This window comes from Tamandua tetradactyla, chromosome 2 (genome assembly GCF_023851605.1).
Source record: "Tamandua tetradactyla isolate mTamTet1 chromosome 2, mTamTet1.pri, whole genome shotgun sequence".
In the NCBI taxonomy this organism is placed as follows: domain Eukaryota; kingdom Metazoa; phylum Chordata; class Mammalia; order Pilosa; family Myrmecophagidae; genus Tamandua; species Tamandua tetradactyla.
This window is the reverse complement of record NC_135328.1, coordinates 172403635-172430930: the sequence shown is the minus strand read 5'-3', so window position 1 is coordinate 172430930 and position 27296 is coordinate 172403635. Positions and strand designations below refer to the sequence as shown.

At 38.2% G+C, this 27296-nt stretch overlaps 1 protein-coding gene across 4 annotated transcripts in view; it reads left to right on the top strand.

The window, feature by feature from the left end:
• Nucleotides 1-27296, top strand: part of ELAVL4 (ELAV like RNA binding protein 4) — a 145970-nt gene that overhangs the window by 78764 nt on the left and 39910 nt on the right. For 3 of the 4 annotated variants that reach the window (XM_077149712.1, XM_077149713.1, XM_077149715.1), the window contains exon 2: nt 18927-19167. In XM_077149712.1, coding sequence (XP_077005827.1) covers nt 18927-19167 — 241 coding nt within the window. Of the gene's footprint in view, nt 1-12632; nt 12740-18926; nt 19168-27296 lie in introns of those variants that run through there. The other variant, XM_077149714.1, reaches the window with a different exon arrangement.

The following is a 27296-nucleotide window of genomic DNA, read 5'->3' as shown; positions in this document are numbered from 1 at the left end:
AAAGTACGATGAGGGGGTGCAATGATAGTTCAGTTGTAGAACTCTCGCCTGCTATGCAGGAGACCCAGGTTCAATTATCGGTCCATGCAGTTCCCAAAAAACAAACAAGCAAAAATTCAGCAAATGGCACTGCAATAATGAGCTAGTCACATGAAAAAATAATCAAATGTGACCCTGCCATACAGCAAACAAGCAAACAAAAAAATACTAAAGTACAATGAGGGGGTGCAACGGTAGTTCAGTGGTAGAATTCTCACCTGCCACAGAACACACCCGGATTCAATTCCCAGTCCATGCACTTCCCAAAAAATGAACAAGCAAGCAAAACAAACAAAAATTAAACAAATGGTGCTGTAATAATGGGCTGCTCACATGGAAAGATAATGAAATGTGACCCAGCCATACAACATACAAAAAAAGATAATGAGTTGATTATTGGCACTAACAAATACTTGTTTGTAGACACAGGTGAGGCCACAGTGGTTTAGCCAGTGTTTGCTTCTACTTGGTGAGCTGAAACAGTTAATGCCCCATTCTAAAAAGCTGGGCTTCATGTGTTCAGCTACTGATTCTGGAGTGACAGCCTTGCCTGACCTGCACTCCATGTGGAATGGTCACCCCTGGAGTAGCAGAAAATTGACCAATTGGGCTGAGGTATCTGAGCCTCAGAAAAACCCAACATAGAGAACTCAGAAATAGGCCAAGGTTTCTAGCCTATGAGGGAGAGGTTCCACTCTTTTATTTCCCTGTAGTCAAGGCTGTGAAATAGGATAAATGTCCCAAGAGGTCAGGAGGAGGGTTTGGCAGGTCATTCAGTCATTCCCTGAATCAGGTAAGCTTTATCCAGTGAGGCATCAAAATCTGATGACTCCCTGAAGGAGCCTCGATCTAAGAGATGGGGGTGGTCATTGGCATAATCATCATAGGATTCTTCATTTCCATAAGTGTATTCTAATGCTTAAGAACATGAACTTTAAAGTCAGAGAAATTGGTTTTTTTTTTCTTCACCACTTTACGTGGTGGGGTCTTGGTAAAGTCGCTAACTTGTGTGACCCTCAGTTTCCTTATCTATAAAATGGGGCTAATAATACCTCATAGTCTCATTTAGAGGATTAATTAAGATAGCGTATGTAAAGATCCTGGTTCAGGGCTTGGTACATGTAGGCATTTGCTAAACGAGAATTTTAAAAAATATTTTGATCCCTTTAGAGTGTACATTTTAGATACTGGTCATTTATTGCAGATTCACAGAAAGAAAAGTTTTAGATGGAAATATGAGAGCTGCTTCTCATTGCATAACCTTTAAAAAAGAAAACAGATGATCTGAAAACCAAGGATATATATCATCTCAGTAAAGATTATGTACGCCGAAGGAAAATAAGATTTAACTTGTCCCAAATCAGTACGATAGAGCCTGAAATAGCCATTCTCTTACCACAAAGCTGGGTTGCCTCCCTCCTCCCGGAGTCTCAGGCCCTTTGAGATCTGAAACTCTATGAAGAGAGTATTTGGTAAAAGCGTTTGTAGTCTGACATCCTAAGTCTGCTACTTTCTAGTTACAAGCTAGGGTCTTTTCTTCTCTCTCTCTCTCTCTCTTCTTTTCTCTTTCTTTCCTTTCATGCAGAAAGTACGGAGTTTCCATATAACCCCAGTTTCCCCCCCCCCCACACACACACACATTTTTCTCTGCTATTTACATTTTGCATTAGTGTAGTACCTTTACTTTTGAGATGGGGTAGGTGGATATGATTTGATTATTTTCATAAAAAAATATTCAGGCAAGGGCTCATGTACTAACTGGAACTGTAAATAAACTTTACTTGATACTCTAATGGGAGCAGATGGATAGCACTACTGTTAGAATATAGAAATAAGCCTTTATGTATTTTTCTCTCCTCTCTCCACCGTCTGTATTATTCCATAAAATTATATTAAAACCTTAAGGCAAAGGGAGAGAGTTTATTCTTATCCCACATTGTTTTCATTAGTAATGTGTAGACTTGAAATTAGTTAAAAAAAAAAAAAAAAAACCTCCATCAAACACACTTAAAAGTAGAATAATAATTGGGCATTTGGCAGTACACTTTTTGTGCAGAGTACTGGATGAAGCCTTATTTTCTTCCTCTTGTGGCTAGTGGCATGTTAGTATTACAATTCTCCAAGAATTTATTGACCCCCTTGGCCCTAGTTCACATTCATTTTGATCTTGATACCTACTCATCTAAAATAAATAGAGCAGGAATAGTAAAGAAAAGGCTTAAGAAAGGGATTTTAAAATATAGAACCACAAGTTTCTCTTGTGATATTCTCGGCACACTGCAGAACCTGGTGGGTTAGAAAAAAGGACACCTCCTCCGATGTTCCGGTGTTCCCTCCATACAAATGCTCCTAGCATCCAGCACCTGCCCCTGATCACTGTTTTCATTCATCAGCCATTGATTATATTCATTCTGTGTACAGCATGCTGTGGGCAAGAAATCAACCAAGATTCAGGCTGAGGAGCTCTCAAGGACTTCCCAGTCAGGCAGGTCAATGGTGACTGAATGCAAAGTGGTGAGTGCTGTGATGAGAGAGGGAGGTACCCAATGCGGTGAAGAGCAGGGAGGTGGGCTCTAGCCAAGTTTTACAAGATGGCAGGTTATTTATATAGTGATGGAAGAAACGGTTCAGAGAGGGAGTGGCATATGCAAAGACATGGGAGTCACACACTGCATGAGGTATTTAGATTATGGCATCTGCCTCGTTGCATTTTGAAAGTTTGTCTGTTTCCCGATCTGTTTACTAACTCCCCAAGACTGAATTCCTAGAGTACAGGGATCAAGTGCCATAGAACTCAGTAATGTAACAATAATAATACATATAATCTCTGCTACATTCCTTTGAACCCTATCAACACATAATCTTATCGTTATACTCCATTTTAAACTTGAGAAAACTGATGCACAGAGTACATAAGTAACTTGCCCAGGGTCGCCTAACTGAAAAAAGCCAGAGGTGGGATTTGAACCTGGGCAGTCAGACTCTACTGCCTGTGTTCTTTTTGTTTTGTTTTTTGAAGTAGTGAAGTTTTATATTTATAGAAAAATCATGTTTAGAATACAGTCTATACCACTTTACCTCACCAGCCATACCGGAGACCTGGGTTTGATTCCCGGTGCCTGCACATGCAAAAAAAAAAAAAAAAAAAATATATATATATATATATATATATATATATATATATACACACACACACACACACACACACACCACTTTACAGTAGATACTAAACAAATGTTTTGAATTAAGATGAGTTGAATGGCTATGGAAATAATTATACAATCATTAATTCATTACTTGTTTTAAAAAAATAATATGCCAGGCATGCCCAAGTCTAACAGTTGTTGCAGCCAATTGTAGCAACTCTCACAGATAGAAATGTTCTGTAGGGCTCTTAATCTCACAATGGTATGACAAGCTTCAACCAGATTCAGATCCAAAGCAAAAATGAAATATGAGTTTAGGACTGAAACAGAGGAGCTCAGAGGTGGAAGGAATGTGGGGATGAAGAAACAGGCTGTAAAGCCTGCCTCACCTAGAAAATGCAAAGCTGCTGGCCTTGAAAATAGTCTTTGAGGACAGTTTGAAAGAAGATAAGGAGGATGGTGAGGACAGTATAGCACTAAAAGATGAACATACTCCTATTTTTAAATTGATTTTAAAGAGGGAAGCTGTTGGAGAGGTTTATGGCGAGAGCAGAATGGTAAGGAACAGAGCAAAGAAAGCAGATCTGGCTGTGGAAAGGAGGTGAGGATCCAGAGAGTCATCTTTCTATTCATTCATTTATTCTACCAAAAAAAACCTGCTGCTCTGAACTCATCCCTGGGATTTCAGCTGAATCAGACACAGTCCCTGGCCTCAAAAAGCTCATAGTATAATGATAGAGACAGACAGGAAGTTTCAATGCTGTGCAATAAACGACCCTGATGAAAGTCTGTATGAGGGGCATAGGTGGGAGCCATGACAAGGGTTTGGGGAAAGATGTGTTAGACCTGATGGCAGAGAAAGGAGGGCTTTCCAGGCCAAGGGGAGAGCTAGTACAGGTGGCACTGGGACTACCAGTATGTTCTGGTTTGTCCCTGCCAACTTGTCCCTGAAGAATGCTGCCCAGACTGTGCAACCTCCATTAAGGCTGCAGTGTGTGAAGAAGGAAGATGGAAGCCAGTGACAGGAAGTCATGTGGACAGGGGTTAGTCACTTCAGCCCTCTGTTTCCTCCTTACCCCTTAGTTTGCTTGTCTGTGAAATGCAAGATATTGGGGGAATCCCCATTCATCTCTCAAGGTCTTCGTGAAGATTAAATGGGGTGATGAGTGTGAATGTGCTTACAAAAATCCCGAGTCTAGCTTGTGATTTAATGAATTGTTACCAGTGACTTTGAAAGGGTTAGTCTTGTTTCTGCAGGGGGATCACACAGGCTGTGTTATCTCTGCCCTCCTCACCACACCTTTCTGATTGTGTCCTGGAAACTTCTCTTAAAGCATATTAGGTCAAAATAGCCACTCCTTGCAGTCCACAGGAAGGAAAAAGCAGTCCAAGTCAAGGGTGGACCAAGAACAACCCCTGCTCTTTCACCCTGAGCAGGTCTGTATGGAAAGCCAGAAATGCCTTTTGCTAACAATGTAAAGTGCACTGCGACAATTTTCTGATATTTCCCTTGAAAAATATGGGACTTTTCCTTATGGGAAATTAGAAACCCTTATTAATATGCTTTATTACGTTTGAAGTGTCTGACTTTAACCCATTCACGTTTCAAAAAGACAAGGGATAACGGAAATTGAGTTTGTAAGTTTCAAAAAGAGTACTTTCGTTATTCTTTTTTAGAATTAACTTAGCCAACCTCCCACCCCCCACCCCTTTGCCATATATTTTCCTGACTGGCATTGTTGTGAGAACTTATTAGTTAATGTTTGTGAAGCATTTTGAAGATGAAGGCAACAGCTATTGGTATAGGTAATGAGCAGTAATGTTTTTTTAAGTGTCCTTTTCTATTTCAGAAATTAAATTCCAAGGATAAATCTTATTAGCTCTTAACATAATTAACGTTGCCACCTGCAGCACATTTTAACACACATTTTCAGAACGTAGCATTTTAAACAAAGGGAGTGTACATGTATTGAGTATTTACTGTGTGCTGAGCACTGAACTAGATACCTTAAATTTCTTATTTTTAACCTTCACAGAGACCTTGCAATGGAGATAGAATTATTCACATTTTTCAGATGAGTACATTTAAATTGCACTTCAGAGAGTCTAAGTGATTCAACCAAGGTCAAGACTGGAGCTGGGTTTTCAGACCAGGTCAATTCTAACCCTTATGCTCTTTCTATTACACCATGTAGAATTTTGAATTAAGGTCTTTCCTTTAATAGAGTGATAGACAACAAATACACAGCATAGAATAGTTTTAATTGGATTTGATCATTTACTTTCTCTTATACTACTGTATTCCATTTTAAGGTGATAGGAACTTTTGCCTCAGACTGGGAGATTTACGAAAGGGCACAGAATTTGATTTTAGACTTGTATTCAAGTTGAAGTTCTCACTCAGTGATTGGAGCCTCGTTTCACCATCGTGCATAGAAATGACCTCACTTCTTTGAAATGAGACTTCTTTGAGCCTCAGGTTCCTCATCTGTAAATGGTGACGAGAAGAAGAGAATGACAATATCTGCTTTGCAAAGTTACAAGAGGTATAAAGGGAAGTGATGTAGAGGAACACATTCATCACTGTATATCACATGCTTGCGGTTGCTAGTGTTGGAAGTAGTTAACGGTAATTGCTTGAACTACACATTTTCCTGTGTAAATCAAAGCACTTTTTAAATCAAGATTATAATAGAATTTCATTTATGGATCCTCTGCCATTTTCTGGACAGGTAGTTTGCTAGGTATTTTGTATATACTTCTCCAAATATAATCTAAATACATTTTGAATATTATATAGTAATTATTTATTTACTTCATTTCAGACAGGAAACCTTTTCTTTCCTTTATATTCCCCTCATCTAACATAATGGTTTCTGGCCTATTGTAGGAACTCATTAATGTTACAAAAATTAACTTGGCTTTTGTTCCTTTGTATTGCTTTTCGGCTTCTTTTAAGAGTGTGCTTCAACTGGGGGGCGGGAGATGTTCACATGAGGCAGTAAATATCATCATTGCATTTTGGCTCATAACTTGCTTAAAAATATATCCTGAAACTAAAGAAATTTCAGGTTGGATTAATGTGACAACTAATTCTGAATATTTATGTTAGCCTTTCTACTCTTTTAAAAGGATAATTTCTAGTGTAAAAATAATTTATCAAGAATTAAAAGAGCTTGCCAAGCAAAAGATTTCAGAGGAAATCTATGATTACCCTACTCAAAGAAAGTAAACTCTATTCGAATACCTTAGTATAGGTGCAGGTATCATATCCAAATTATTATTAGGGGCATATTAGCCATAAAAGGCCTTAGCTGAGAATTATATATAATGCAGTTTAAATTATAGTATATAAATATAATAGTTTTGAAACTTAATCATGTCTTTTTAAGTCTTATTATTTCTGAATTTTAAAAATCCCAAGTTGATTTTGCTCAATTAATATGAATTATGAGGTTTCAAAACAGATTTTGAAAAAGGTAAAGAATATTTGTAAAAACAGAAATATTAATTTATCTGTTCCCTATTTTAATCCAAAATTCTCTTTTATTATGAAATAGCAACTCAAAAATACATATAGCATAAGTTTAAAAAAATAGAACAATGAGAAAATTGAGGTAGAGGATAATTAAGAGAATAAAAAATAAGATAAATTCAGAAGTAAGGTTCATGTTAAAATAAAAATTAAAAAGTTGCATGAGGTCTTATGCTCTTCACAAACAAGGGCCTGTAGATTTGCCACTTGTTTTCCTAGCGACATTGCAAAGAGGAGACCCAATGAATTAGAAGATTCGGTGTCCATAAAACAAAAGCAAACTCATCATACAGAGGACAGATATTAGGTACTGCTTCATTGTCATCACAAAGCATTTGCCTCAAAGCAGACAGAAGTATTCTGATACTTGGTATTTGTGATTTTTTCCCCTTCACTTTGTTTCTTGTTCATGAGATTTTTAATAAATATGTATTAGGAGCCTCTCCGTATGCAGGAGAGAGAGAGAAGCTTAAAAAACATGGTGTGGAGTGCTGCTTGACAGTGTCATACATTCACAAGATGTCCTTGAAGATGGAGCACAGAACAGAGATCGGGGAAATTTTGGCAGCTGCAGTTGGGGAAATAAATGGCTGTTGTGTGATTGGGCAGATCCCGAAAGCAGGCTCCTGCTCAAACCATGTAATTAAGAAAAGTGGGAGCTTTTGTCCGAGTGCACAATGTTCATAATATCAGAGTTTGTCAGCAGGAGCTTTTAGAACAGATCAGTACTTTTCACTCCCTGATCCAGGGAATGGTTCTCTTATAAATCATCTCTTCTTGCTGTCCTCATGAAGGTTACTGCCAGCCTTGATAAGGCAAACATAGATTGTAACCTTGCTAATTCACAGTGATTTAGATGGAAGGGGGGCCCAACCAGAGACTTTTTCAAGATAATGTGATTTTTATTCATTTGGACTCCCTTGTGTCCTCTAAGTTAAGAACAAACAGAATGTGGCCATGGAGAGATTCTGCAGGACGGCTTTGGGGAAGAGATGGAATCATTTTTAATATTTTGACTCCAAACTAGTTTGAACTATTTGACATTTTCTTTCTTTTTAAAAAATAACTTCTTTTCAGATTATGAAATGTTATATTCTCATAGAAAAAAGTATTGAAAAATAAAAATGTGGACAGGTATTACAATCACCTGTAATCCTGTCATATATTCTTAGCATTTTGCTTTTTCTCTCGTGTTTATTTATATAATTGAGATAATCAATTTTTAGTTCACCTTTTTTCTGTGTTGCTCATACACATTTTCTTGTGTTATAAAAACCCATTCTAGGGTGGGCCACGGTGGCTCCGAGTTTGATTCCTGGTACTGGCCCATGCAAAAAAAAAACAAAACTCCATTCTAAACCTAAATTTAACTGCATAATACTCTTATCATAAAATTGAACAATAACATACTTAACCCTTCCCCTTATTGGGTTGAACCCATAGGTTGTTTCTATTTTTTTCACTCCTCTAGGTACACTCATCTTCATATACCTACCTCATTGTGCATATTTTGGGTCTGAACATTTTTGAATTGTTTTCTGAGCTTCAGAATGTATCATTATGTATAAGTATATGAACATAAGGTATGGAAAAGTAGTACCAATTAACATTTCCACCAATAACAATGAGAAAGACCATTTCACTGTACTTTAAAGCTTGACAATTGTAAACCTTAAATTCCTAGTTCTCTATGTAAGCATATTTCTCACAAATAATCCAAAGTCAAACTTTTCCCACCCATGTCTGAATTTTCACCAACACTGATTTGGTAGAGTCCAGTTTTACTTCTGCCCATTCTGCCATTCCAAAGAGTGTCCAGGAGAAATAGTGTCCAACTTCTTTCCTAATGTTTCTTTTTTATAAAAAAAACAAAAAAGGGAAGATAGCAATGGGGTAAATTAACAGTAAAATTTGAAGCGTGATCAAGTAATTTTCAAATTTAAAACTACTCTATGAGAACGATGCTTAGAATCTTTTCACTAATGAACATGTAGATAGAATATGAGGCTGTGTGAAATGTCCTTGTGTATAATTTACCATGGCTAAATATACAAATTGAGGTGCTGGGAACTGTTCTATTTCACTCAGTGTCTTTAGCTTCAGAAGGCCCCAGATAATCTCTCTCCTCTGAATTGCACAATTAGAAGGGCTGATGGCTTTATGTGATTTCTTACAACAAAGAGAAGGTTACTTTACAGATTTTTCTAGATACTGACCACCTCTATTCCTCTCTACTCTCTTCTCCATCCTCCCCCCCAGCTGTATTAAGAAAGTATTTTCAAAATAAAATGTATTTCTATGAAGAATTTAATCTGTGTATGCATAAAACTGAAATTCAGAATCATGATGTAGTGCGTTAGATTGTAAAATATATGCAGAATAGCACATCACTTTTTACAACTAAATCTCAATGCATTTGTTCACATTCTGAATCATGAGCCAGGCACTTTATAAATATACAATACTCATGTTTACATGAATCGTGCCATTGGCTATTGCTTATGCATTTAATCAGAAGGCAAGTTCGGCTTAGTCTGTGGGCAGGTTTTCAAATGATTCATTAACTGTTCTTTGTATGGAAGATGAAGGTAATATATTTACCATCACAACTGATTCCCATCCTTATAGGTACCCCTAGTTTATTAAACATTTTGGTTACTTGCCCATATTAAACTGTCAGAATTGGAGGGGCTTAAAGGGATAGGATGGGAAAGGAATTGTTTTCCACTTGATTTTTAAATTGGAGTTAATATTTTTGCAGTAAACCTTGCTTGCACATTAAATTGTAAGTAATTATATTAAAATGAAGAACGTTTTCTTTTAAAAATATAACTTTAACAAAGAAGGTTTGTTTAAAGTTTGAAGTTGTGTTTATTTGCCATTATGAGAAAGGGGACTAAATGGGGAGATAAAGGAAAGGTTCCATCGTCTTTATAATGGACTTTAGGATCAAGCTGTCCCACCACTCCCGAGAGTTTGCTATAAAAGCCCGTTCATGCCAAATACCCAGGGGCTTTACCAGGTCTGCCTGGAATGGGCACGCTAGGAAATCACTTTAGATCCAAACTGAAGCCCTAGAGAAACACCGTAAGATGTAAAGCAGGCCAGCATTTATTTAGGAGGGGAAATGTGTGTGATATGTCTGGAGAAGAAGATTAAAAACTTGGATTTCTGTGAATTTGATAATAATGCCTAGGAGAAATTAAATTTCAGCTGTGCATTCATACCTACATTGACCTGGTATTTTAAGTATTAATGCCTCTCGCTCTCTCATCAGTGACTGCGGGGATTTTTTAAAAGCCCTGACTACCACCACGGAGAATACTTTTGACATGCCTGATGTTCATCTCCAGTGAAGAAGATGCTGTTTCAAAGGAGAGTTGCCTCAAGCCTTCCTCATTGTGACAGACAGTCATTTGCTTAGGGTGTTGGTGTTAAACCCGAAACAGAACTGTCAGTTCAGTATCAGAATGGAATAGGGTCAGTCAGTCTATGTGTAATTTATGTGCTTTTGGTGAGGAAAAAGGAATCTCTGGAGGAGACTGTTTACAAGAAAGGGGTGTACATAATAGCTTTCCTCCTCTCCCATCCCCCCAACTTGAACACTATTAAGGACTCTGGGACAAAATTATCTTTGTTTCCCAGTCCTAGAACAACACCTTTGCTTATAATAGAGCTCACCAAACTTGTGTTGAATCGAATACACCTGTTTTAAGGATATGCTGAAAATTTATTACCACATAACTTCCTAGAGTAAATAGGTCTTTCACATTATTTGTGCATCTGCCCAAAGGTATTATTAAACTGTCAGCATGTTTTCCCTAGTTGGAATTAATTTTTTTTCTAGAGAGTTCTAGTTACCTTCCAGCAGATTCTACTGAAACTTGATACAAATGAGTGCAATCTTCCGCCAGAATCCCTAGGTATTTTTTTTTTTTATTTGAGTCATTGCAAATTTCCAAGTCCCTCTACCCTACAGTGGTCAGATGAAAGATCTCAGCCCCTCCACTTGGGTGCCGTTAATAACACGACTCCTTCAGAGTTGAATCATAACCAGGAAAATTTCATTCAGAAAAAAATATTAAACTGAAGGGACTTGAACGAATTAAAAAGCTTCTTAAAAAGAAGGAAGGGAGGATATGGCTTTCATGACCTGATGGAAGAAACTTTAGAGAAATATTGAGTTTGGGGATTGTAAAGACATTTTTCAGTATCTTTCAAGGAGCAAGAAGAGGAGTAAGGAATTACTCCTAAAAATAATATCTGTCTTCAGGAACAGAGAGCTTGCTGTGTAATTTTCTAACTTTGTGGGTTTGTTTTTTGGGTTTCTGAAACGCGGCTGAGATGCAGTAGTCTGGGCTGCTTCACCAGAGTCTAATATATATTGTGTGTTAGAATTTTGTAAGGGTTAAGTGGGAAATGTCTACAAAGAGAATTAGGACTTTTATTTTTGTTCTCATGAATAATTTAAATCTATTTCTTTAATGGTTTGATTCAGAGATTGTACTTGGTAAACATTATTTTTCATGCTCTTGGGAGTGCTTGTTCTGTTACATAAGCCTTTACACAGAATTTTCAAAAGCCCCTCCAACATGGTAAAAGAAAACACCTTTAAGTACGCATTAAAATACTTAATAAGATACAGTTGTGTGTGTCAGCTAACCACATCTGAGATGTATTTGCAATCAGCCCATTCATTCAGCATCTTTCTAATTTCTGGGCATGCTGATATTAGAAGGCTGAAAGTAGGGGGTGGTAAAAGATACATCATATTCCTGTGACCTTCTTTGGTTCTTTCCTTTTCACCCTTTTGCATGAATTGAGCAGTGAGGCCACATCTCAGCCAGAAAGCCAGACATTGAGGACTGCTGCTGCTGAGTTCAGAGCACCGTGATGGGGGTTACAGGGACCCTGCATTAGGCTCTTGGAATGATGAATGTCAATAGTGAGAAGTTCTGCATCAGGGCAGATTCCTATAAAATAAAACCATAAACTTTTATTTGCCTCATGAAGTACATCCTGAAAGTCTAAACTAGATTAGAATACATGAATGCAAGGCAGTTTATTGTCAGGCTACCTTTTTTTTTTTCACATGGAAGGCACCGAGAATTGAACCCAGATCTTCAGCATGGCGGGCAAGAACTCTGCCTGCTGAGCCACTGTGGCCTGCCCTGTCAGACTCCCATTTTTGTGTAGAATATTGGAGCAAGGACATGATATTGTGACGTGGCTGAGAGGACCGGTGAGAAGGCTGTGGGGGCCCACCTGATATGGCTCTTTGGGACCTGGGACAGTGACTCGGCCCCAGCCATGAGGAGAAGGACTAGTCCTGTAACTCAAGGCAGACCTCCCCCAAATTTAGTACATTAAAGCATTGTGAAGAGTCGGGGATGAAAGGGGTAAAGGACTTCACGAAGTGACGAAAGGAATATTAAAGGGGGTTAACACATTTTTAGAATTTTAAAGTGGCCTTGCTTAATACATTTCAGGGACTTTACTAGCTACAGGACATCTTCTCTCCTCTGACATGTAGGCCCTTTGGCAATGAATATGTTTGATGAATCAGTGAATTAATTCTTAAAGCAAGAAATTATGTGGAAGGGAGGAAGAAAAGTTTTTGATTATCTGTATTGCTACTCTTAGTTTTTTTTCTTCTAACCTCCGATCTAGTCTCTGAGGGGTTAGGGTTTATCTTTCTCCCTGTTCTCTTTTCCCTGTTATAATACTATTAACAACAGTAGTAACTTACATTTGTGGAGGAATTATCACACCAGTCACAGTGCTGAAAGCATCACACCCATTATCTCCTTCAGTCTTCATGGTGATTCTGTGAGAGCAGGAACTAATATTATTATTCCCTTTTTATTCCAGTAAGATCCCAGGCTGCTCTGAACAAGACTCTACTCTCTCCCTCTTGACTGACCCATTAAATGGGGCTGAGATGAGGATGTGGAGGGGCCCAATTGGATACTGTATGCAACCAGCAAACTCGGCTAACAGTTCTCACCAAGCTTATTAGGTTTGCGGGTTAGTGGGTGGGTGGGGATGGGGGGTTCTAAATTTTTCTATCAAGTAGTGAAAAAGAGTGTTAGTCTACACAGAGGTGCTCCAAAAATGTGTCAGGCTTAAATGTGAAGGCTCAAGTTGGGGCTCGTAATCTGGACACGCTGGATTCACTTTATTTTCATGTAAAATGCATGTACATAGGGAAAAAGGGTGAAGGTATTCAACAGATCCGCGACGAGGTCCATACCAACCGAAAGTTCAACCTTGTTGGGTGAATGAATTTTTCTTTAAGCATGCATTTAAGATAATATTTAAATATGTACCTGGTATATAATAGGTGCTCAGCAATGACTGTGAAGTGAATAAATGCTGTGGGACCTTAGACTCTGGGTTGCTTACCGCTCTCTCCTCTTTTGTTACCTGTAAAATGGGAGTGATAGTCATATCCAGTTAGCTTGTTCTTGGCAGCGTTGTTGAGGGATCCAGTTAGTGGTTGAATATGCAAGAACTTTTATTCATTCAACAGCCCTTTATCAAGAACCTACCATGTACCAGGCCCTGTTCTACAAGCAGAAGATACTATAGTAAACAAAACAGATCTGGTCTCTGTGCTGTAGAGTTCAGAGTAGGGTTGCAATTCTTTATGAATTGTAAAGTGCTACACACAGAAAGGCAGGGAGGTAGGCACTTCTTCAGCCCTCTGTTTGCATGCATTCCTATAGTATGGCCACCCCCTTCCCCACAGAAAAGAAGTAAACCCTCATTCACATGGTTATGTGTGCTTTGTCACAGGAGTTTCCAAGTATAGTAGTCTCAACATCTGTACAAAAGTCCCATTTCTGCCACTAACTAGCAGTGTGATCTTAGGCAAATCATTTCCCTTTTCTGGTCCCCCCTTTTCATCATTAAAATTATGACATTCGGTACTGTGGCCTGTAATCTTCTCTGATATCTGCTGTATATTCCAGCATACTGGGGCTCCTTTTCTGTTATTCAAACATACCCAGATCTAGCCATAGTGGAAATAAGCCCTTTTTTATGTGCAAATGACATGGCATGTCCAGGAAAGAGTGAAAGGTAACAGATACCTTGGCTAGGCAGTGGCAGGAGATGTGATTGAACAGGTTATTAGGACTATTACAAAGACCTTAGGATTGTGGCAAAGAAGTGCCATGAGGGGCAGAGAGGATGGCTTTTGTTTCAGGAGTACCCTATGAAAGAGGCTAGTTCTAGCCTAAACTCCTTACCTCCCCTCCCCGGAGATAAACGACCCTGAGTGATGATCTGGCAGCTGCTTGTCTGAGGCCTTCTCTCTTGCTTTTGTTGTATATTTTGCAGGAAAGAGTGGTGGAAGGGGTGAGGTTAATGCATTGAGTGTGAGTAATTAGTCATTCAAACCATTGACATTTGCAATGACAGGAGTTGAGTGCATACAGTATTGTGCATTGCTCTAATAGTTTATCCCTGAAATTTTTTGCCTGTATAATGTTTCTTAAAATATATCACGGAAACATAAAAGATTTAATGCAGTGCTTTGTACAACCATTAGAGTGTGAAGTCAACTGAACCTCCTCAATACTCTATCCTGGAAGCTGACTGTAATTCTGTTCTTAATTGCCATTTGCATGAGAAGGGAGGGCAAGTCAGGGATTTGGAACATGGTCAGCTGCAGTTGGCTGTGAGACCCACACAGAATGTTTCATTAAAGTACATATACACACTTAAGTAACTGATGTATTTATTTGCAATGAAAATTATGCTGTTATAATATCAAAGGTCTTAGCCTGAGGAAACAGGTGTTCTGATTTTGCCCAGCCAGTCTGTGAGCTTGTTGGAGAATGTGATTCTCACCAACACTCTTCTCCTCTACCTCTGATCTATTTCCCAAGTGGATAGTACTGGTGTCTTCTCTTTAAGATCTATCCCATAATTTCAAAATGCATTTTATATTCATGCGTTTAATAACTTTACATCATGACCCATCTCTTATTTTCCAGGTAATGTTTTAAAATCCTTCTGGTTTGCCATGTGTCAGGTTTGATTCTGCCATTTTTAATTTCTGATTTTTTTTTTAAGCCTGTGTTCCAAACTAAGATGCATCATTAAGGCCAGTGAGGGGGCTCTTATTAACATGATGTTTCTCAGCTTTCAGGCTGTATGTTTTTATAGAGATAACTATGTGTTTGTGTGTGTATGCATATTTGTATTTTCATTAATTCTTTCTGTTTACCCCAAAGGATAACTGTGTAGATGTGTGTGTAGAGCAAAGAGAACTCCATCTTCATCAGATGAGAGTGACAGAACCTAATTTTATAGGGGTTGTTGGTTTAAGTAGCTCAGCAGCAAACATTGCATACTATGGCTCCTTTTTGAAGGTATGAGCCTGGTTGGGGTTACCTGATCTTCAGATAGGTCTTAACTTCAGAAGTCCACACAAATGAGGAAATCCGCATAGAGTATAAGGAAGTTCAGAAGGCTGATTGGGGAACTGAAATTACTTTGATAAAGTCTTGATTTTCCTAGCTGTTTCTGGAGGAGGAAGATCTATGAGATGTTCACATGGACAGATGCTGGCTTTTACCACATATGTCGTTAGGGTTGGCATTCGGTGAACAAAAGACGAACTCTGCTGTCAGAGTCCTCCCTTGGAGGTCTTGGTCCCACAGAATGTCAGCATGCTTAAGTATGACTTACAGTCCGGCTTAATGCAAGATATCTTCCTAGGTGTTCATGGGGAAGCCATAAGAAGGGTAATTGAGACAACCTGAAAAAGGTGGAGAGCAGGGAAATATTCTCTAGACTGTGGAACTTTCATTGTGTGTGTGGGGGGGGGGGGATTGGGGAGGGGCGTTTTGTGTTTTTTTGCCATTAAATCAAAATATAGTAGTGAAACAGCTCCATGGTCCTGCCAGCCAGGCCTCCTGAATTGGATAAATTCTCTCTTTCAAGTTCCTTATTGAGTTGGCAGTGTTTCTTGTGTTTGTTGCCTGGACACCTGACTCAGTGAAGCAGTGAGACGACACAGCAAATGGAGGCACTGCACAGACCCAGGAGGCCTGCCCGCTTGGCAGAGCAGAAACATGCCTCCCAACTAGTAGTTGGACTGATGCTTTACAACATCATCTCCATTAGCATATCCCCCTTCCCCTGGGTCCTTCTCCTTGATTCTTTTCCTGGGCCCTGCCTCAAGGGCTGAGCAGCTGAATCTGCTTCTCTGGGTATAGTTCCTATCAGTTCTGAGGAGAGCTTGATTTAAGATTCCCCTTGATTTAAGAGCTTGATTAAGAAAGTTTTTGCTTTTTCCTTGCTGTCTGGACCAGTCTTCCAGAATCCCACAGTGGACCTGGAACCAGAAAGGAAGATCAGATGATGAGAGGAAGAGTCACTTAAGTTAATTACATGATGGTAAAGAATCTTAGAAACTCTCCGCTTTCCTCAATCTGCCTGATTTCCCAGGCTCATTTGAGACTTCCTTTTCTTATTTTGGTTTCATTTCCCATTTATGGTCAATTAGAAAAGAAAATAATTTAAGCTAATACTTCACTATATATGATACATGATGAGGAATATTAGTTATGATGCCTCTAGGCATTTTATATTCTAGGCACCTAATATATGATCTCTAATCCAGAAGATAACCCTCATAGGAGGTTTTATTCCAATTTTACAGAAAACAAAACTGAGTCTCAGAGACTTCAAGTAACCTGTTTGCTATCACATGGCTAGTAAGTGGTAGAACTAGAATTTTAAGTTAGCTATTGTCTTGACTCAAAACTCATTCTTTTTTTACTGTGCCACTCTGCTTCAGATGAAAAAGTAAGCCAAAAAAAAAAAAAAAAAAAACCTCTCATCATTGACGGGGATGTGGAGCAACTCGAACTCTTATGCTCTGCTGGTGGGAGTATAAATTAGTACAACCACTTTGGAAAACTGGTGAACAGACATATACCCTATGACTCAATAACCCTATACTCCTAGGAATATACCCCCAAAAAAATGCATGTGCATCAAAAGGCGTATATATAATGTTCATAGCAGCTTTATCTATCGTGGTTCAAAGCTAGAAGCAACCCAAATCCTCATTTAGTTTAGTGTATAAATAAAATGTGATTTTTTTCATTCAATGAAATTCTCTACTGCAGTGGAAAAGAATCTACTGCTACTGTAATACTATGGATAGCTCTCCAAACTAATAAGTGAAAAAGACACAAAAGAGCATGTTTTGTTTGTTTCCATGTACTTAAAGTTCAAAAACAGATAAATGTATGGATTAGAAGTCAAAACAGTGGTTATCTTTGGTGAAGGGAGGTAGGAATGATGGGGAGGGAGCAGGGAATAAGGAAGACCTCTGAGATGTTAGTCATGTTGTGTTGTATGTTGTGATTTGAAAGGTGGTTACCCAAGTGTGGATTCTGATCACTTTGTAAACATTCCTTGAGTTATATCCTTAAGATTTGTGCACTTAACTATATATGTTGTATTTGATAAAAATTCTAACCAAAAACAAACACAAAAAGTTTCTGAGCAGCCAAAAGTGATCATAATGGAAGCTACTAGTTATCACATACCTGCTAAGCCTTGGTTTCCTTATCCATAAAATGTGGAGAATACTAGAATCTACCTCATTGCCTTCTTGTGAGGAATCAGGAAGAAAATTTATGCTGAGTGATAGGCAGAGTGATTTAATAAACTCAAACATGAATGATTGTGGTTACGGTCTCACCACGGTGCTTTACATAAATTCTCTCACTGAATCTTTCTTATCACCTTGCAAAGCAGTTAGCATTGTTCCCATTTTTCACATGAGAAAAACTGAGACTCATAGAGTTTAAGTCACTTGCCCAAGGTCACAAGTAGATAATGACAGAGCATGATTCCATTTCCAAGGAACTGATAGTCTAGCTGTAGAAATACAGACCAATCCCAAAGGAGATGGAAATCATCTCATATTGAATGGAAAAGGAACAGTTATAGCATAGAATGGAAAAGTGGGACTGATAGGAAGCATTTGGGCCAGAAAACCTGGATACGGGCCCAGATTCTGCCCCACTCTCCTGAGGTGACAAGGAAATCACCAGACGTCTCTGGACTTCATCTCAAACATGAGAGTACTGAGCTAGATTTTATTCCCATAAGTGCCTTCTGGCTCTACAATTTTGTGATTCTCTGTATTTGGTATTCCTTACAGTGCATCTTCATGCCCTGACTCTGTGAACTTAAATCCATTTTGTATCTAAAACCCTATTCTAGCCTCATTGTCTCAGTATTTTCCCTAAATCCCCTGTCCTGTAAGCAGGGGTAATTGCTCTTCTGTATGCCAGTTGTCCTTCCTGAACTGTTCACCTGTCTGTGTCCTCTACTAGACTGCAAACTCCATGAGGGTAGGGACTAAGTCTTATTCATTGCTTTAGCATACTGTCTAGTCTTGTCACACATCTGGAAAATCTTTGTTTAATTAAATATGTAAATACAAAGAAAGAACTTTTTGAGTGATGCATGAGGGGACAGCCTTGGGCTATACTAGACATAAGGTAGAAACTTTGCCTTTCCTCTTTATTTTATTAGAGGTCGGGAAGAAACAATAACAAAGTGGCTGAGTAAGAAAATTATTAGATGACTTTGCAGCTCCCTAGAATGTGCTTAGAAATCTGAAGTTTGATCAGTGATTAGGCATCAGTGAAAATTTAAACCCTTCTCATATGGAACAGCCTCGCTTAATTTAATGTCATTTTAGTTTATGAGATAGTTAATAAACAGGTACTGTATTTGATCTTGTGAGTGTATCCCTCTATATTTAGCTTTTTCAGCTTTAATGGAACTATAATTTTAATCATGATTATTACTTTACATTTTAATTATAATTTGGTATGGTTTAAGTATACATTTCTGAGAGTGATTGTGTAATGAAAACAGGAATTAGCTTTTCATTAACAAAATAATGGGAGAGTTCCCACTGCATTCTAGTCTGTGTTCAGAATCTATGGGCTGGTCTAAAAATAGCAAGAGGAGTTTAACATTTTGGTTAAAAACATGTTACTAAATTGGCTGTGTTCACAACTACAGTCTCTTTTGCTCCATCCTGCTTTATCTTAATTCTCTTTCCTTTAAAAAATAAAACAAAATAAAATCTTAAAGGAGAATTTAAGTGTGTCTTTGAGATATCAGAAAGCTTAGTTTTATTATTTTTTATTTTTATTTAGATAATTAGCACCATGGAGCCTCAGGTGTCAAATGGCCCGACATCCAATACAAGCAATGGACCCTCCAGCAACAGTAGAAACTGTCCTTCTCCCATGCAGACAGGGGCGGCCACAGATGACAGCAAAACCAACCTCATAGTCAACTATTTACCCCAGAATATGACTCAAGAAGAATTCAGGAGTCTCTTTGGGAGCATTGGTGAAATAGAATCCTGCAAACTCGTGAGAGACAAAATTACAGGTATGCTCATCATCTTCAGTATTCCAGGCTTGGGATTTGCAGATATGTTGTTGCACAATATGTACAGACCTTAGCAGAAATGCAGATGCATGATGATGCATCTGAGTGTCTGTATCATGTATTCTGCATGCAATGATGATGTGTTTACAGTCATTAAACCCACGTGCTTGTGTACCTGAGCATAAAATTATCTTGTGATGGGTAGGTAGCATTGGGAAACAGATGATGATTTGGAGTTTCCTAAACTTTGTGGCATGCTCCTGGGTTTTGTACCTTTTTATTCTTAATCAGCCACCCCTTCCCTCTGTTCCTTAGTTCTCATATCTGCCCTCTGTCTTCCCTATACTCCACCATGTTTTTTATCTCAAACATTTGGTTTGTATGTGCCCATTTAAAGGAGTTGTGGAAGGATAACAAAACTGCCCGTTGGCCCTGGGGAGAAACAGACCCTAAGCATAGCAGATATTTTTTTTTTACTTTTTTTATTAATTAAAGAAAATTAACGAACAAAACATTAAGATATCATTCCATTCTACATATACAATCAGTAATTCTTAATATCATCACATAGTTGCATATTCATCATTTCTTAGTACATTTGCATCGATTTAGAAAAAGAAATAAAAAGACAACAGAAAAAGAAACAAAATGATAATAGAGAAAAAAAAGATTATACATACCATACCCCGTACCCCTCGCTTTCATTTACCACTAGCATTTCAAACTGAATTTATTTTAACATTTGTTCCCCCTATTATTTATTTTTATTCCATATGTTCTACTCTTCTGTTGATACAGTAGCTAAAAGGAGCATCAGACACAAGGTTTTCACATTCACAGAGTCTCATTGTGAAAGCTATATCATTGTTCAATCATCATCGAGAAACATGGCTACTGGAACACAGCTCTACATTTTCAGGCAGTTCCCTCCAGCCTCTCAGCTACATCTTGAACAACAAGGTGATATCTACTTAATGCATAAGAATAACCTCCAGGATAACCTCTCGACTCTATGTGAAATCTCTCAGCCATTGACACTTGGTCTCATTTCACTCTAACCCCTTTGGTCGAGAAGGTTCTCTCAATCCCTTGATGTTAATTCTCAGCTCATTCTAGGGTTTTTCTCAGTCCTTTGATGCTGAGTCTCAGCTCATTCCAGGATCTCTGTCCCACGTTGCCAGGAAGGTCCACACCCCTGGGAGTCATGTCCCACGCAGATGGGGGGGGGGGCTGGTGAGACCATAGCAGATTATTTTGAAATACAACTGCTCCTGCAGTAGGAGGGAGATGCTTAACGAATAGCTGCATTTGAGGTGTGGTTTTTATTTATTTGTTTTGAAAATATTCTTTGAGAAGTCAGGGACTTTTTACTTGAAACTGAAACAGCTCCCTAGATAATTTCAGTAATTGAGATTTTTAGGTACTGATTCTTTTCCTGTTTGACAACTGTTCATTGAGGGCCTCATTTTTGCCAGATACTGATGCTATAATTCTTTGGGGGTAAGTTTCCCTGTAAGCTTATTAAAAGTGAGAATATTTTCTTACAATTCTATTGAGCTACGTAATGATGGCAGTGAGGGAGTTGCTGTCCAATTATCCATTCCTGAAAATATCCATTCTCAACTGTTAGTATTTGTCAGTTTTGAGTATCGACTTTTGTTTCCCATCCTCAGGAAAGTTTAATTGATGAGTAATTGGCCTATGTAAGAAAAAGGAAATTCTACAATTAAAATGAAGACATAGATCTTCCTGATCTTAAATCAGAAAATATAGTGCATGTGTGCGCCTGTAAAAATATATGTATTCTCCTAACTTAATTCACATGTACATTTGCCCTCTTACAAATTAAATACTTAATATCATAAAACTAAAATAGCTATGTCACTTTCTAAAATATGTCACATAACCCTCCAAACATAATTTCCTCATCTGTAAAATTGCAAAGTAATTCCTTATCTTGAATAGTTTACTGTGAGGATTAAATATGAGGCTGGATATTTATCATCTAGCACAATGGCTATTGCATAACAGTCTTTCAATAAATGGGGGCTTTTATAGATGCAGTTTAGTATGTTTCAAGGAGAGTGGCCATAACAGAAAAGTGTCAAGTTTTCCATAATAGGGCAAGGCTTTAATGATCTTATCCCAGAGCCCTGGGTCATTCATCCTTTAACAGAATTGCCTATATTTTCAGAAAGCCAGTGTTTAGATTCCTGAATAATCTTTATATAATAGGATGATAATTCAAACCAGTTAACCATATGATTCTTCCTCCCACTTCTGCATAGAAAATGTATTTTTGGTGTAGTCTTACCTTATAAATAGAGACTCTGCTAGCTATATTAGTGAATATTATTAATCACCTTTCAGATGAGTTCCTTTATAACTGTAGTGAGATTTTTGAGAAGTACTGATTCATGGTGTTGTTCCTTGTTTTCTAAAGACACATGTTTAAACAAGCAGATTCCTTTACTGAAAGAATGCTAATTTGGTAGTTCACCGAGTGGATTTGAATAGGAGTGACAGCTTCGAAGACAGCCTTTAATTTGGTATACAAAACCAAAATTGTCAACTTTGGTTTGTTTAGCACCCTCTCCAGAACAAGCAGAGACATACAGTAGCATCTGAGCTTTAAGAAGAAGCTTAGGGGTTGAAAGCAAAAATACAATTCAGGCATAAATTTATAATTATGTGGGGTGGTTTTAATTCAGGCACACAGACAGAAAAGAATTTTATTTGTAGAGAACTTATGGGAATGAGGCAGGGAAATATAGAGAGACCAGAGATATTTGCCCTCATTTGGTAGCAGTGTTTAATAAAAGTAGAACTTGTGGTTATAAAGAGTGCTTATTAAATTCTTCATTTACACTACCTAATTAATTCTAGCATTTTAAATTAACAGTGAAACTGGTCCCTGCTGTACCATTCCATAGATGCAGCATATTTCCTCCATCTACCCGTTGTTCAGGTTTAATTGGCTCAGCTCAAAAGTCAGAGAAAGAGGGAAAGATAGCGCTGTGGTGAGATGGGAAAGAGGTGGGAATCATTCTAACAGAAGACCCTCTGAGGGCTACATTTGAGGTCAAGTTATAACACAGGCTGGGAAAGGTGAGGTATCACACCAGGCAAGTTGAAAGGCTGGTGGTTTATAAATCAGAGTAAATGACATCATAGGTATTTTTGTTGCCCTAATTTTTAACATCCCAGTCCCCCCTTTTCCTCCAACACCTCCTACGGATCTCAATGCATCTCGATCCTGTGAAGTTTACAAAGAGTTCTAAATATCAGTGGGAGGATGGGTGGGGGTGGGGGGGTTGGGCACGGTGTTAAGTGACAGAGATAAGAATTCAAGATTAAGATTTTCCAGCTCTAAAGTAGACTTTAAGAGATTGTAATGGCTCCCTTAGAAGATTCCGGCCTATAAGGTTAAGATCCCTTGAAAGAGAGTGACTCTTTGTTGGTGACGTTGCTGGCAGACTGGGTTCAACCCTGACTATGATTTGTCAATGATTTCTCAACTTGAAGTCACACAGAGGAAATTTGGGCATGGTCTTAAGTTTTGTGATACTGAGGGCATAGTTGCCACCATTTATCAATCACTTACTCTATGCCAGATGCTTGCTAGCTCTGTGCCAGGTATTTGCTAAGCACTGGACATACCTTATATCATTTAACACTCAGAATAGTTTCCATTTTCTTAGATGAGAAAACTGAGGCTTAGTCAGGTTAAATAGCTTCCCCAGAGCAAGACAATTATTAGTAGATGTTGGAGCTCATATTCATCCGCAGTCTCTAAAACATGATCTTGTGCAGGGTTCTTCTGCCTGGGTTAAATTCACACCCCTGTTTACCCCACTGCATTACCCAGCACAACATTGCATTACTCCAGGAAGAGGTTGGTGGCCTAATGCACCATGGCTTTAAACGAGACTCCCGTGTATAATGGGAGGCAAAGATAACAATATTTTTCATCGTCTAGGGATACAACTCAGCCTGTCTTCCTACAGAGAAAAGCCAAATTTACTGAAAGTGCCAGGTTTTAGATTCCCTTACAGAGCTTTTGGATATCTGTGATTCTTATCTTCTCGGAGATGTTACAGTTTCTTTTTCCAATCAGGCAAGGACACTTATCAGAATAATCTAGATACCGAGAGCGAAACTATGTCCTGAGTTGCTTTTGTGTGCCTCTGTGAGCACGTGATAGCAATGGAAGCCAAGTCTTTTGCTTTTCTCCTTCATCCACTTGCAGCCTCTGCTGCTGAAGTAAAAGGGAAATGGTGTGTAGCGTTCGTGCAACCTAGAAACTCAAGCAAAGAACACCAAACCCTTGGTAGAAATTATATTATTCCCATGGACTTCATAGTATTGTTTTAGTTTCTTATTTTGTTTTTTGTTTTGTTTTGTTTTGTTTTTTTGCTTTGCATGGATTGAGATTGCTTTATGGAATGCAAGTTCTTGAATGATCAGTACTTTAGGGGAGGAAACATATGGCTTGGCCAGGACAGGGTTAGATGTCTCAGGGTGTGTCTTAAAGCCAACAGAGCTGGAATGCTAAATTTCATTTTTATAAATGTCTATTATTTTTTATCACTCCACCCAAAAAGGAATAAAGAAAGGAGAAAAAGGTAACCAAAAAAAAATCCCTAGAAAGAAATCAGTATAAGACAATAAACAGTTCTGAGATGCCTATCTAGATTGTGTGATTATTTGCATCAAAGTGTCAGAAAATAATGACATATTTATATGATGTCATTCTCTGTATATCCATGCAACGTAATTTTTTTTTTCCATGCAACATAATTTTTAAGAGAAGTTTTCTTTTTCTATCCCAGACAGGTGAAAGGTCTGAAGGGGAATTTTTGAGGATGAGGCAGTCCAAACTGAACATTATCAATCACAAAATCAAATGTATCAAGTGACTGCTGTATGACGCAGACCGTAGGTGCTATGGTGTTTGAGAAGGGGTAAAACCTGTGTTAGTTGGAGCTATTGGGGAAGGTTTGAAAAACAGAGTTAGGATTTGGATAGAGGAAAGAAAGGCAGAGAAATAGAGCTGTAATTACAGTCTAAGAACAAAAACATTTTTATTCAATTGTGCTTTGTACAAAGGAAGTAGAGCTGGAACATGCTTCTTTGGAAGTGGTGGTCTAATATGAAGCAACATTGACAAATGCAGTTAGGCATACCAAAAAATTAACTTGGTTAGAGTTGAACTCCAGCAGACGAAAACATTTCTTAAACACCATCTCTAATCCATTTCTTCCTTTCTAACACATTACATTAAGTAATGTTATCATTTCGGGCAGGCCACGGTGGCTCAGTAGGCAGAGTTCTCGCCTCCCATGCCGGAGACATGGGTTTGATTCCCAGTGCCTACCCATACAAAAAAAAAAGAACATAAAGTAATGTTATCATTTAATGGAAAAACAAAACAAAAAAGAAACCTTTACCTCAGTGAACCTCAGGGTAAATACTTTGCCACTGTTTTTGTATCTGAAATCACAAATCTAATTAAAGGAACCAGCTCAGTTTTGATGCAGTGATATTGGTAACTTCTGTTTGTTCTCACTTTTGTGAAAGTGCCCTCCTTGTCCCGCTCAGTGAGCGGGATATAGGACGTGGACCACAGCAGTGGTGGGAGTATCTATTAGAACATCAAGGCCCAGAGGCATTACACAGGGTACAGTCTCTTGGATTCAAGAGGTAGGACGGCAAGGGTTGTGGGTTGTTTTATATTATCTTATATACATTAAATAAATATATTTTATTTTTTATATCTCTCTACATATATGTATTTCTATATCTATATATATATACACACAAAGGCAGATATGTGATATGTATATCATAGGGAATTTTGTTCACAACATTGTATTTTGGGGGGAAGGGGGAGTGGTAGTGCATGGGTGGGGAATCAAACCCTGGTCTCCCACATGGCAGGCAAGAATTCTACTGAACTGCCCATGCACTCTACCTCATATCCTTGTAAGGAACTTAAACTTAGAGGGACTTTGGGAGTTTGGTTCAGCTTTATTTCTGGGATAACCTTGTAAACAAGAAAAGACTCTGAAAAATACTAAAATATGGAAGTGTTTTGAATTCACTCCTGAAATGTGAATTCAGCCATAGGTGAGTTTATTGGTATAATTTCTTACAGTACCTAGTAAAGACAAATGAGAATAATAGCTGGCAGCTTTTTTTATATGTGTGCATTCTGGGCACCATATTTTATGCATTAAGTAGAATAATTAGCTCATTTAAATAGTAAATTGAAATTTTTCATAGAGAATCATAATAGCCAGTGTTTATTAAGCGCTTACTGTGTGCTAGGCATCATGCTGAAATCAGTGTTTGCATTCTGTGTAATCTTCACAACAGCCGTTTTGCAGAAAAAGAAACTTGGATTTAGAAACTGTTGAGTAACTTGCCCAAGGTGACAGCTTCCAAGTGGGGGAGCCAGGACATAAACCCAGGGCTAGCTGACTAGTCATGAGTTGTCCAATTTGTAGTTTGTCTCTAACAGTTTCTCAAATAGTACTAAACTGAAGTCTCCCCTTTACAAATCAACTCAGCTTTTAAACCTAGGGAATGGAAACTTTTAGTACAGAGAAAGCATTATTAGAGCTCCTAATCTTTTGTTTTGTGTAGTAGCAAGCTATGTATTTTTTAAAAAAGTAAATATCAGCTAAAGAGCACCTAGGGGTTTATCTGAGATTCAGCGAAGTTTCCATGCACTATGATTACATTCCAGAAACCTCCAACCTCCAGATGGGTTCCTGGGCCAGATAAGTCCTGAAACCCAGAGGGGCCAGCCCCTCCAGAACATCACCCAGTTCCATCACCCTATCCCATATTATCGACAGCCTTTTCCAATATGAAAAAGTTAGGATGGGCAAACCCAAATATCCCTAAAGATTGAGAGAAAGGTCAAAGGAGAAAATAGAGTTATAACAGAGAAGATGGTGTTTAACAAATGAGTATGACTACTGAATCATTATATTGATCTTTCTTTTAGTCTGCAGTGTCTTGGAGCAGCTAGAAGGAAAAATCTAAAATTGTAGAACTGTATTAACCCATACCAAACTCTGAAATCTGTTCTATAGCTAATTGTTGTGGTGTGCTTTGATATTTATGGCTTTTTTGTGGATGTTTTATTTTTATACAATAAAATAAGTATATATATAAATAGTAAATACCGGAGTTTTTTTTTTAACTAAATGGATCACTGCTTTCCTAAACAGGGAAGAATAGAGTTGGAGGGGTTTTTAACTTACAATTTTCTCTCTTCATGAAACACTCTTCACAATTTTGCCTTTATTTTATTTTGCAAGCACTTTACTGAGATGGATGCTGCCTTAAATTTAAGCATAGTTAAAACCCAGCCTCAATTATGCATATCCAAGAAAATCCCAAGATGTTGATTAACTAAATGAACTTTTCTACATAAACATCAGAGGGATATTCGTTAGTGATGGGAAGGGTAGAGGAAATAGTAGCAGTTATCAGCATATTTTGCTGCTGATTTTGGAAAATGTGCTTAGTACAGTTTGATGTGTCTCTTGAATTCAGAGAAAAATCAGGCAGATTTGCGTCTTGTCATTTTATTTATCACCTCCCTGCAGTCATCTTATGCATATTTCACAAAGAAGAATGAAGTAATTTTGATCTGTAGTCTTGAGGAGGAGGGTTGGTTATTGTTGGGGGTAAATGGAAAATTTTTAGGTCTGGAAGAGATTTGGCAACCTCTAATGGGGTTAGAAAACAGGAAAATAGGAGTGTGCCGTATTAGCAGGGGAACTTGGAGAACGTCAGAATATTAAGTGCAAACAGTAAACCATGTAATCATTGTGCCTTTTACACCCCCCATCAAGGGCAATCAGAGACTTTCCATCCTTTCTAATTAGGACAGGTTGGCAATTGAATGGAGCTGTGAGGTTCAGGGTTTGTGAAAGTATATTATGTGTCTTGACACAGTTTTTTCCCAGGATGGCAGTAGACAGGATTAGAGACCAGGTATGATTTCCTTTTGCTTCCTGGCTCCCTTCCCCCCTCCTTTTCCCTTCCAAATCCGATGGTTCTGTCCTCCTTCCGAACTCAGATAACAGTGGGAAAGTATTCTCACATCCCAG